The 12567-nt window shown below is 49.3% G+C and overlaps 4 protein-coding genes across 4 annotated transcripts; 2 read left to right on the forward strand and 2 right to left on the reverse strand.

Annotated features, from left to right (window-relative positions):
• Nucleotides 1–576: 576 nt before the first annotated feature.
• PFICI_04182 (uncharacterized protein) lies at nt 577–1828 on the forward strand (the record flags this gene model as incomplete). The annotated part of the gene is made up of 3 exons (XM_007832763.1): nt 577–1136; nt 1198–1275; nt 1327–1828. 3 exons carry the CDS (start codon nt 577–579, stop codon nt 1826–1828), a joined length of 1140 nt encoding a protein of 379 aa, XP_007830954.1.
• Nucleotides 1829–2198: 370 nt separating this feature from the next.
• PFICI_04183 (uncharacterized protein) lies at nt 2199–3941 on the reverse strand (the record flags this gene model as incomplete). The annotated part of the gene is made up of 2 exons (XM_007832764.1): nt 2199–2994; nt 3043–3941. 2 exons carry the CDS (start codon nt 3939–3941, stop codon nt 2199–2201), a joined length of 1695 nt encoding a protein of 564 aa, XP_007830955.1.
• A 1193-nt stretch (nt 3942–5134) lies between these two features.
• On the forward strand, nt 5135–6428 carry PFICI_04184 (uncharacterized protein; the record flags this gene model as incomplete). Its single annotated transcript, XM_007832765.1, has 4 exons — nt 5135–5331; nt 5404–5954; nt 6012–6277; nt 6345–6428. The coding sequence occupies 4 exons, from the start codon at nt 5135–5137 to the stop codon at nt 6426–6428; spliced, it is 1098 nt and encodes a 365-aa protein (XP_007830956.1).
• Nucleotides 6429–7211: 783 nt separating this feature from the next.
• PFICI_04185 (uncharacterized protein) lies at nt 7212–9043 on the reverse strand (the record flags this gene model as incomplete). The annotated part of the gene is made up of 5 exons (XM_007832766.1): nt 7212–7295; nt 7342–7985; nt 8045–8261; nt 8317–8589; nt 8660–9043. The coding sequence occupies 5 exons, from the start codon at nt 9041–9043 to the stop codon at nt 7212–7214; spliced, it is 1602 nt and encodes a 533-aa protein (XP_007830957.1).
• Between the last annotated feature and the right edge of the window lie 3524 nt (nt 9044–12567).

Genomic DNA, 12567 nt, shown 5'->3' on the forward strand with positions numbered 1-12567 from the left:
CCGGAAATAAGCTTAAAACGACCAAGACACAAACGCGCCGCAGCTGCTCCGTACATCCCGTACACACTGCAAGATTTCAGATCGGAATGCTACATCTGGCCGAACCGGCGACATTGCCTAGAACTTCACAGTCGCATTGAGGAAAATTCTATTCAGTAAAGGGGCAGAAATCAAATGATTCAAGTCCCGTGAAGTATAGCGGTTTCAGCGGACTCCGGCTGAGACCGGCGCGTGCACAATCAGTTGCCTGTCACTTGGCGTCTTCTAACCACCAAGGTCCTCAAGTGGTGAGCAGCAGGTGCATCTCCGACGGTTTACGCCGGCGCCCTCGTGATGCACCAACACGTGCTCCTTGCCTAAAGCGGCACCTGATCGTGCCATCACAAACATCGCCATCAGATGCAGTGCATCACATTACTGTCGGGCAAACAACTATAAGAATCAAACGCGCTCTTGCCCCGCACGAACTAGATCTAGATCTAGATCTCTGTCAGCATGGAGAGCACAACAACAAGGACAACAGCAACAGACTTATCAGAAACACCTGTAGCGCCAATGGGTAGCATATTGTCAACCATGGCCGCACAGGCAGACAAAGCGCAGGAAAGCAAGGAGTTGTCGATGGATTTACCAGTGATCGACGTGGACATTTTTCGGAGCAAGCCTCGCGACTCTCCCGAGGTGATTGCCGAGTGCAAAAAAGCGGCCGATGCCCTTATCACATACGGCGCATTAGTCGTGCATGATTCCCGAGTTTCAGAGGAAGACAACACCACCTTTCTTGACTTGCTGGAGGACTATTTTGCGCAACCAGAGGAAGAGCTGAAGAAGGATGAGAGGCCAGAGCTGGGTTATCAAATCGGCGTTACCCTGGAGAACACAGAAAAGCCAAAATGCGCGGTAGATGAGCCGTGCCTCAAGGTCATTGAACGCCTTGCGCCATCCGAACGGCCGCTGGACATCAAGGCTCACTCGCCAGATCCAAAGTGCAGATTCTTTTGGAGAATGGTCGAAAACCCGCCGTATAAGACTGAGTTCCCCGGCTTGAATGCTGCAAACATTGTTCCGGATGCTCGGCAAATACATGACAGATGGGAACCGGTCATGAACGCGTGGGGAAATACTCTCAGAGATGCGTAAGTGTTGTGTGACCTTCTTTCAAGAAATTGGTCATGGGCTTACCATTTGCGTCCTTAGAGTAACGGATATCTCTGGCATGGCTGCTGTTGGCCTTGGCCTACCTGCAGAAGCATTCATCGAAGCCGGACGTTACGGGTAAGACTTGGTGACAATCACAAAGGTGTTCACGTACTAACCATACTATAGACCTCATTTGCTTGCACCGACAGCCTCCAATCTCACAAAATACGGCAAGAAAGATAGTATTCTCGCAGGTTTTCACACCGATCTCAACTTTTTGACCATTCACGGTCGCTCAAGATACCCCGGCCTACACATCTGGGCACGAAACACTGGGAGGCGCATACCTGTTAGTATCCCGCCGGGAAAGCACTTATTGGTGCAAGCGGGCAAGCAGTTGGAGCATCTCACCGGCGGTCTCATCAAGGCTGGATTTCACGAAGTAGTCGTCAATGATGCGACTCTCAAGGTTGTGGAACGTCGCAAGCAGGAGTTCCCTGATAGACCATTGGTCCGCATTTCCTCGACCTTTTTCTACCACTTATCGTCCGACTATCTCTTGTCTCCGAACGAGATCCTAGCCGAACAGGCGAGGAAAATCCGTACAGCTCAGTTCGACCTTGGCAGAGACGAGGGAGAAGAGGTCGAGTATCCCGCCATGAAAGTTGGCCAGCAAGTTCAGAAGTGAGTATCACTTGCTTATTTTTCAAGGCATTACAATGGCTAACTCCCACAACAGCGAACTCAAGCACATTGCTTTAATGGCATAAGTACGTCTACCATGGATGAGTACTGTTGGGAATAGGTTTCGGCGCATGGGAAAAGATTTAATATAGATAGATCGCATACATATACCCACAAATTCGCATGACGTCGTCAGTCAACCTACCCGTCGAACAGATTGCTCTCCCGGATGATGGGGGAGAAGTTAGCTCACATGGGCCCATGACATATAGCTAATCGAGTTGCAATAGCAGCCTTGGAACGATTCTGCTTGAGCAAATCCAAATTCATTCACCACACCTTCCCAATGTTGGTCTAACTTTTTGAGCCCTATACTACTCTTTGAGTATTACAAGACTTGCCGTCATGGTAGGGAGTGTGTCAATGCTCAGTTGACCATTGGTAAACTGCCACGATAGATTACCAAAAGGGACCGACTCAATAGTTGTTACGTGCCCAGGTATCTCAAACGACAAGGGACCTTGCAAATCGACATTGCCACCATTCACCACGCTCACCATGACTCGATCATCGATAGCCCAGTAAGCTATATCCAAAAGCTCTGAGACTGTGGCAAATATGCGCCCAGGATTCCCGCTTAAGAGAAAATCTCGGACAGGTGGCTGCGTAACCACAAGGGCCATCTCGGTATGTACGTCGAATAATTCCCAGCTTCCAGGCCAGGTCCATCCAAAGATCCCAGTAACGCCTCGATTAAATGCGAGAGCATTCATGACTCTTGCTTCACCAGGTGTTGGATCCCTGAACCAGTAATCCTCTCCATGAAAGACCTGAGGATTATGAAACTTTGGCAACGGCCATCTTCCGAGCCAATACTCGTAGGTCGAAAGATCATCCAATCGGGACGATACGTCTTGGACGTCTCCATCGCAGTTGTCGCACCCGCAATCACCCAAAGTAGCGTTGCACGTAGTATTCCATTTGGAAAAGGTAGCGTTAATGGCAATCGGGTAGACATCTTCCATGAGTATGTCAGCACCCGCCGAGTAGGGCCCAAAGTAGTAATCTTGGCAATTCAACGTGACCGCAACCGGATGATAAGGATCAAGTTGATGAATAAGTGCCTGTGCATTGGTGGGAGCATCAAATGGAGCCTGGTGGCCGTCAGGTCTATTATTGTCAGTAAGAATGTCTCGTCACTACTTTATTATAACGTACTCATCAGCGGTCCAGTAGGCAAAGATTGATGTGTGATTCTTGACGGCATTGACATGTTGTTCAACAATGGACAGGTTTTGGTATGAACCTCGCAAGTCGTACATGAAGCGTAGTCTCTGTTGATCCATGCTGTTATACACTGGATTGGCATCGTCGAATCCGGCCAAGGAAATAATGGCATTAAGGCCTTGGCCGTCACTAGTATAGTTCCTCACGAAATCGTCGGCAGCCTCTGTGCTGTTTGAACCATTGTAAAGGCCATAGTATCCATATGGGAGGAGAGGCTCGAAAATGTTTCCCGTGTCGGGGCTCTTGAATAAAAGGCCACCCTTGAGATTGTCGATTTTGGTTGCACTGCCCTCGGGATTGTCCGGTAGGTACAGAAGCGTGGATGTCGCATTATAATGCCAATCACCATACTCGGAAGAACCACTCAAGACGACATCATATGGCGTTGTACTTGGCGCGACTGATGAAAGATCAAACTCGTACTCTTTTCCCGTGACATTAACGGGGATTGAATCCTCCACCAGAACCATGTCATTCGAGACGAGGCTGATGGAAAAGAAAAGAACATCAAATGGTTTTGTCGTATTTTCATTTGAGGTGGAATTGGACCACGAGAGGCCGTACCAAGGTGACAAGGCGGCATTAACAACAAAAGAGCCGCTCGACTCTCCGTCGAGATAGATGGAATAGCGCGGCTTGAATTGTATGTAGAGGTTTGTTGTGCCATTGTCAACTGGCTCCGTGGTATGCCCTCCAGGCTCAAAGCTGGGGTAGCCGGCTTCATAGACCTTTCCACACCATCTCGGCCAGTCGGTATGTTCGCCTGTCTCCTGAGCAACGACTTTTGTCGCAGCCAGCGAGGCAGCTAGGATGGCGGAAATATATTTCATCGGAACCAGCACGGAGACAGAATCCTCAGTGTTGCCAAACAATGTGTGCTGACCACAAGGAGAATTTCACGTCGGACTCTGCGTCTTTCAAGGGTGAATTATGTACTGACTGCCTGTTGCGACCTGGTCGTCCTGAGTCTGGCCACTTTGAATATTAATGTTTCCTTAGGGTGGTGCATCTCACGGGCACCTACTAAATGCAACGCTGTGAGGTCAGCGAACAACACGCTCCTGCCAATCGCTGCAAACCTAGATCACCCCTCATATGCACAGAGGTCCGGGATTTGTGGACGAACCTTGGACAGTGACCATCATGCGAAAGAACTCGGATGGAGAAACCAACCATTTGCCCAAAATCAGCAAGTAAACCACGGGTTTCCAATGCAACAAATCCAATTAGTTCTATAATCAGGCGAATAAATATTTATTTATTTCTCTATTTCTTTCAAGATTCAGGGTTGAAAGGTTCTTTGGGGAAGAAATTTGAGCTTTTGTCTAAACTCCAATTTGGAGAAACTACCTGCATTGCTCCGTACGCCGATTGCCCGTGATGCGGGGTATATGGTCGAGATAGTGGTGTTTACTCTATTTCTTGGCAAGGATGCATAGGCGAGTGGCGAAGGTCAACAATCTATTGCAAATAAAGGTGGCATCGGGCATTCCGGCCATTCGTTTATGCCCAAGTGCTCGGAATTATGATGCAATTCCATTTATCGACGCTGGGAAAAGTCACAAGGAGTCGGTATCTCATAGATTGATCCTTGTGGAGGTGAAATTGAACCCTATTGCGACTCATTGAGAAAGAAGGAGGTAGCTAAGGCTGCGACCTAGCATCAGGATGTACATGACAGCCATAATTATAATGATATTGACTTATTGTAGGTTATTTATCCTATATTTCATTCCCACCCATTTCAATCCAACTTCGTTCTCTCTTTATCTTGTTGACCTTTCAGCACTATTTGCTGTTTGGCTCCGATGGGTGTAGATAGAGATAGAGAAGGTCCGATAATGCCATTGGCCCATGTGCGACACACGGTTATCTCATGCACGATGCAGGTGATTACTCCTCCCTACCTTGGACAATCATTGATTAGACGACTCATTTGTTAGACAGTCTGCCGCGGGGATGATCCCACGTCCAACTGCCATAAGACAACAACAGAAAGACCGTGGCCAAGCCAAGATTCGCAATGGCTGACTCGAACGAGATTGATGATATTTGCACTCCAGGTACCGTCCACTTGGTAGATTTGGAGCATACAATTGTTGCTCAGCATGTTCGCGACAGAGCCGACATTCTTTTGGTCCCGGTGCCGTTGCAGGATCCCGAGGACCCTCTAAACTGGACTCCAAAGCGCAAATACTTGGCTTTGTCATGCTCTCTGCTGTAAGTAGTTCTTTGCAAATCTTGAAGCCAGAGGCAATAGAGTCCCCATGTATCTCTGCTGACTTTGGTCAGATATACCTGGTTCAATGGAATAGCACTGTCTGTCGTCTACTCGGTGCTTGTTCCTCTCTCCGAGGCGCTCAATGTCTCGGTTGCCACGCTTAATGCTGGTACGGGCTACATGTTTCTGCTTCTAGGGTGGTCTCTGTTGTTTTGGCAGCCTTTTGCTCTGCAATACGGCAAGAGGTTTACCTACTTGCTCTCTTTGATTGCGCTCATGGCTGTCACTATATGGAGCCCGTATGCCCACAGCACAGGGCAGTGGATTGCAAAAAGCATTCTTACAGGTTTCTTTGCCGCACCAATCGAGGCACTCCCAGAGACAACCATTGCTGATTTATTCTTTACTCACGAGCGTGCAACCTACATGGGCTGGTATGCCTTTACCCTAGCCGGGAGCAACTTTTTTGCACCCATCATCTGTGGCTTTATCAATGACAGTATGGGGTACAAGTGGGTTTTCTACTTTCCTGCAATATTCATTGCTGTGACCTGGATCTTTCTTTTTCTCTTCATGGAGGAGACAAACTACGACAGGGAGTCAAAACGCAGATCCGCATCAGGTGAGTCCAACCAATCGGGCATATACATCAAGAATCTCATATAAAATCGGGTGATAGACCAGCAGCGAGATTTCAGCAAGAACACCAAGTCATTCCGGAGCAAGCTCTCCGTTTTAAATATTTCACGGCCATTCATGATGCATCGCCGAGCCTGGCAATCTCTCAAACTGCTTTCTTGGCCTGTGGTATTTTATGCAGGCTTCAGCTATGGGACGTATTTGATATTCTTCAACATCCTCAACGCCACCAGTTCCATCATTCTCGGAGGCAGTCCCTACAATTTTACCCCAGCTCTCGTGGGTCTAACCTACGTAGCATGCCTTGTAGGAGTTGTAGCAGCGCAAGTACCCAAGAATCCTCTGACCCATCTCGTTGCTTACACTTTTCCAGCTCGGCTTTTACGGGAGTGTTCTCAGACCGATTCATTATTCGGGTAGCCCGCAACAACAATGGTGTTCTAGAGCCAGAACATAGATTGTGGCTGTTCACTGTGTCTACTATTGTTTTGCCAGCGTCACTTATACTTTGGGGTGTTGGGGCTGCTCACCATGTACATTGGTTTGGCCTCGTATGCGCCATGGGTGCAACTGCGTTTTCTAACACAGTCGGGGTAACATTGTCTGTTTCTTATCTGATAGATTCCTATCGCGAATTGTCTGGCGACGCTCTCACGACCTGCATCATTATACGAAACACAATGAGTTTTGCGATTGGATACGGGATCACGCCATGGCTGGATGACTTGGGAACTCAAGATTGTTTTATTAGTGCGGCCTTTGTCGGCTTGGCAATTTGCAGTGTTTATCTGTTGGTGATTAAATGGGGCAAGAGGTGGCGAGAAAGCAAGGCAGCACAATACTGGGCAATTGTGAAGGAGGAAGGTCATTAGGGAAATGAACAAATGTGGCAACAACCAGTATAATTTATGATTGTTCCTTCGACTCTCAACCCAGCTACTCGGCATGTGGTAGCCCCAAGCCTCATTCCATTGCCGTATAATAGAATAATGACCCATGGTACAAGTGTCACGAGGCATATCACCAAAGATCGGCGCGGGTAGAGGAACATGGAGATCACAGCTCTCGAGTCCGTCTGATTTGCGATGTGGACAATTGGCAGGCCGATCTTGAAATAAACATTATACAAGGTATAGCTGACTGCTCCCGAGAATCCACGTCATCCTTCCAGTGGTAGACATCTCTCTTTTTTCCCTTCTTTCTCATTATTTGTCCTGTGCGGACTCTGGAGCATGTCACTTTAAAATACAGTACCATCCGAATCTATCAGAATTGGGGGCTCCTTGGTATTGGGCCTACTGACTTCAGCAATTTCTCGACCGCCCTGGAATTGTTAGCACTTGTATTTTGGGGACAGGATGTCAACTCACCTTCCAACTACCAGCTTCCAAAAGCTGGGGTAATGTAAGCTCAGAGCCATTCAGCTCCCTTGTGAGCGATCTGTTCACCTCAGGCAAAAGTCGATCCAGCAGACCAATTGTCACACCGCGCCATTCTACAATGACGTCGTCGCCCGGCTCAAACATGGGCGCTACTTCGACGGCCTTGACGTTCTTGCGCCGACAGTAGTCTGCATAGTTCTGTAGTCCACGCTCCATGTCATCCTTTTTCAGAATCAGGACACCCAGGTCAATAAAGAGCCCACCGTTGCGGTACTCGGGTAGGCCTGTCAGCATCTCGGCACCGGCAAAGTGTATCTTCAGCAAAGACTGCATTGGCTGCATGAGTGAGTACGTAAGCCATTGCGTCAACTTGTGGAATGGCAGAATAGATTCCCAGGCGGCAGTCGGAGGTTGAGACTTGGGGAAGGCCGAGAAGCTTGGTGATGATGGCGACGACACAGCCTGAGGCATGGACGAGCAGGGCCATGCATCTCCCAGGGATACTCCGTCGATAGCCGTCCGAGACGCTGGCCAGATCGGAGCAAGACCAGTAATCAGAACGTTCCAAAGGACAGGGAGCACAACAATGGGCATGGAAGATGCCTGCGTCGTGGGATGCGACAAGAGGTAATCTGTGATTAAATGCGTCAGATGAATGACCATGGCTAAATTGGCACAAGTAGCAGCTTACCAAGCATGTATCCGGGCCTCCCGCTCTCTCCAAAGAACTCTCGCTTCTGGTCCAAGGCGTCGCCGAGCTTGATGAGCATCTCTGCCCGTCCTTCCAAGCCAGCCAGCTCGTTTCCAGGGCGGGATTGCACGCCTTTAGCCAGCGCTTCCACGGTCAACCTACGAAGACCATTCTTGTCGACCTGGAATTTGTTGTTCGGGTCGCCAGAAAAGAGGCCCTACAAATGTTAGTAATGGGTACGGGCTGCAGGGCGGCGGTATTCGTCTTCATACCGACTTGAACATCTCGAGACTGGCAATCGCCAGACCTTCTGATCGTCGATATATCCTGCCATTCTCGGCGCTCTTGAAAGTCCATGATGTTCCAGCACCAGCGTCAAGAAGTACGCTGATGAGGAAAAGGTCAATCAGGCGTCGGCACTTTTCACTTTCGTCAATGCCAACAAATGTTGAAAGGAGATTGGCTATCCTATCGCGGCCGCCGACACAAAAGTGTTGGTATCGACCGTGAGGGGGAATCGAGTTGAAGGGCGCATCGTAGTCTCTCTAGCAAGGTATGTCATTAGCAGCTGTACAAGCGCGTGTGCGCAATGGCAATCGCGACTAGAGTACTCACCTTGATGATTCCACAGACAAAGCTGATGACGTCGGAAAACTTGGACATGTCCACATCAAAATGGTTCAAGGTATTGGTCATTGCCTTTTCGGCGACAATCTTTGATCTTTCTCGGACTGCGCCCAGACTTTGCAAGTATGCGGCCGGGTCGAGATTCGGGTCCGGTGGCTTTGGCATATCCACCTTTGGCGAAAAGGGCGTCAGAGGCGTCGTGGGGATACTGGCGCCCGTTGCTGATGCCCGGTTGAACGAGCGTCCATTTGAGCTGATGGGTGACTTGAGCGTCTCATGGTCTGACTGAAAGCTTGTGGTCGAGTTTGAATCGCCTGGGAATTCCTTGCCCACCACCTTGGGCGCCTTTGGCTTCTTGGAGAAGAGACCCATTGCGACAACGGTGCTTGCTAGAAAACCCCTGTCGAACTTTTTTCTTCTTCTCGTATGTCTGGTAGTTTTTTTTTAGGGTGTGGTGTTTGCGGCAAGCAATTTTTTAGAAGCAGCTCGGGATGCGCTTTGATTCGTCGTAGGCCTCGGCCGGGTACAAGAGTTTATGGAATTGCAGAGGGATGCGACCTACAAACCGAACCAGTCCAGTAATAATAATACTACTGCTGTTGCTGCTGTATGGTCCGATCCAGTGACACACCTTATTCTCGATTGGTGAGGGGATGTGGGGTAATTAAGTGGCAGCAGCCCGGTCTGGAATTGAGCTGCTGAAATTTGATGGATTCGTTCCTGTTTGACCCGTTGCTGTAAAATGTCCAAGTCTTTGGACCGGGCTCGACTGTTTGGGAGCGCCAGTCAATGCGCAATGCTGGGAGTCGGGAGAAGTAAAGGTTCAACTCTAGTCTTCTCGCCTCGCGATATCCAGGATAATAAAGGAACAGCAGTGGTTGGCTGTCTCGTGATATAGTGCTTTGCTAATCTTTTGTTTTTCTGCTTGTCCGGAAAAAGTCGGTACCGGGCCAGCAGCTCTCGAGTAGCAGAGAGCGAAAGTTGAAGTCAAGGATCAGGTCGCACAATGATCAGGAAAAGTCAATTGCGGCCACCCGAAGATTTGAAAGAGAAGAAAGGAAGACGAGAAAACAGGAACAAGCCAGAAAGGGACCGCCCGAACAATTTGGTAGCTCGTCGTCAATATTTGAATAGCACCTAATAGACCGACCAGTGGTTCGGGGCTAGAATTTCCGCACAGCTAGCTACTACTGGATTAACAACATTTATTAACCTGGGCCAGCAAAAAGAAGCGGGTGTAGGTAGGTACTTTTCTTCCTACTCTTGCAATTTCGATTTCCCACCCCAAAAAGGCGCTTCCATATCCTGGAACTGGTAAATCACCCCTTTCCCTTGAAGCAGCGTATTTTTTTTTCTGGCGGGCTACCTACCTAACCTAGGAAATACACTACGACACTTTGGTCCCCCGACTCAGTGCCCTGGGCAGTGGATAGTCTTGGCTCCATCCATGGGGGCGGCCACCAACAGGAAATCAACAGGGACAGAGGGATCTCCAGGAACCATGTCACCGGGATGTCATGCCTAGTGGCCTGGGAACTGATGTACACTGCACGGTCCCAGTTCCAGAGCCCCATGGGTTCACATTAGGTCGGACATGGATTTGTCGATGATCGGATGCGCGTGTGGTGGCGCCCACTTGTTATTACTTGGGTCAAGGTTGTCTGGTGTAGGTACGGAGTAGTGGAGGAAGGAAATCAGTGACTGTCTTTACTGTCATTCAACGGCCGTTTTCCTTCTTGTTATTATCCCTCATTTCTATTACTATCGCCGTATTGCGCTTTGAGTCACTGCTCCTTCACAAGTGCAATGCTTGCCGAAAAGTTCTCATGTACCTAGTATGCAAATCTCCATAGTTTAGTGGTGTAGAGGATTGGCAGTAGTGAGTAGCATGCCAATTGGTAGTAGGTACCTGAATAGATCAGATCAATTCGTTGGATCCCGAATGCAAGCTATGCACTTGGCAGGGTAACGCATGTACTACATACGTACGCATACTGCAGTGTCCCTTGTGGGTAGGAGAGGGAATAGCATGTGTAGATGAAGAAGATCACCCACTGTATCATCCATTCTTGTGCCAGACACGGTTGATTCCCCTACTCCGCCTACCTACTCCCACCACTTGAATAAAAAGTCAAGTGAAATGTCATTAGCCGGAAGCTGGTCCGAAGTGCAAAATGATCGAACCGTGCCCCCCTGAATCGTATGACCCACGGCTATCCTAGCGGTAACGGAACATGGAATCGTTGATGCGCGGCGCAGCAATGACTTTTTTTTTTTGTTTCTTTTACCACCCCTCCCTCTCTCTGGTCTCTTTGGACCCCTACCTTCTCTCTATGTTTAGCACAGACCAACAGCAGTATATCAAGACTATTGCTGGCATTCGGGCTTCTTCAGGCATTTCCACGGTTGGCCATGATCGTCGAGTCAGGGTCGTCCCGATCTCGTTGCAAGTATTTCCCGACGCTCAAAGCCTCCAACAGTTGCACGCAGTAGCAGGAGTAGTAGGTCATGTACGTGCGCAGAGCGGCATAAGCTTACCTTATCCTTGTACACACTTGGCACTGGAGGACCCTCGAATGAGCACTGTCCCTTGCACACTCACGTCTCCCCGCGTAGATCCTGGCCCGAGCTTTTCCATCAATGTATGTTCACTCGCAGAGTACTCTGTACACACATGACCGCAGCCCATGGAATATAATTATATAATATTGTAGGGTCGTAGCTGTAGAGTACCTTGGACACGTCTCTGTTGTACAAACAACCCCCATGGTCATTCTGCGGGCGTCTAGTCAGTATACATGGACTAGACGTGGCTATAAGCTTTCTTGGTGCGGTCGCCAGCTGAATAGCCACCATGTTTGTGCCTTTTCAAGAAAGGCGTAAATCTGGGACTTGGGATGGCCTCAAAGGAATTCCTCTACCTAGAAATGACCGGCAGAATATGCAATCTTGTAAGTGAGCGCCACGAAAGGAGCATGAGATACACAAACAACTTGTAAGGCCCCCCAAAGCAATCAACCGACAGAGGCAGATCTTACTGCCCGACGACCAATGGCTCGTTCCGTTACTGCTGGCCGGAGCCAATTTGAACATGTCGAACCGGACCCCGATGATATCGATAGTGGCCAAGACTAGCCGACAAGTCTGGTGGGCTTGCACCGGCTCATGCTCGGCGAGTCGGGTTGGTCCCCTCAAGCATTAGTGTACACGCCTCGTGGCCACCCGTCGTCTGGTATGTTGGGGACTCGGCGCTTTTTGGATCTGCATGGGCATTGATATTCTGGAATCCTGAGAGTTCCCCTGACATGACTTGCCGCTGTTGATCATGACTTGTCCAGCCTGTAGCTATCGCACAGCAACCGACCCGGCGTTGAGATCGCGGAGCTACGACCTTGACTAGAGCTTGAACGGACCTCTTGCTAGAATATCTAGCTTGGAATGCTGACGGCCAGATGGCTTGGCAAAACTTGTCCCCTTCTCCTGCCAGAATCGTTGCGTCGGCCGCCCAACTTGTGCGGGCGCTGGCAAACATTTATCCACAGATGATGCCCAAATCCGCGTTCTCAATTAATCTGTACATCCAAACGACTCTTTGGACCTAGTGCTTAGAGCTTGTCACGTAGCGCAGAGCCGGACATTCTCTTTTGCCAGAAGAATCATCGGCCGAAAAATGACATGGTCAGATTCCCAAGAGTCGATCAGTGTGTGCAATGGGATCCCTTGATACCGCTAGGTAATCGAGTTGGGAGTTGGAATATTCTCGATACTGTCCACGGTTGTTGTCGAGCATTGCCTTCGGGGCCTGCCTCCTCAATCACGAGTTCAAGCACCGTACCCAGCTACAGAGTTGTTTCAATTCGCTCAAGAGTCGGCCATTCGATGGCCTTCACTCATGC

Source organism: Pestalotiopsis fici (assembly GCF_000516985.1).
Source record: "Pestalotiopsis fici W106-1 unplaced genomic scaffold PFICI_Scf_2, whole genome shotgun sequence".
Lineage (NCBI taxonomy): Eukaryota > Fungi > Ascomycota > Sordariomycetes > Amphisphaeriales > Sporocadaceae > Pestalotiopsis > Pestalotiopsis fici.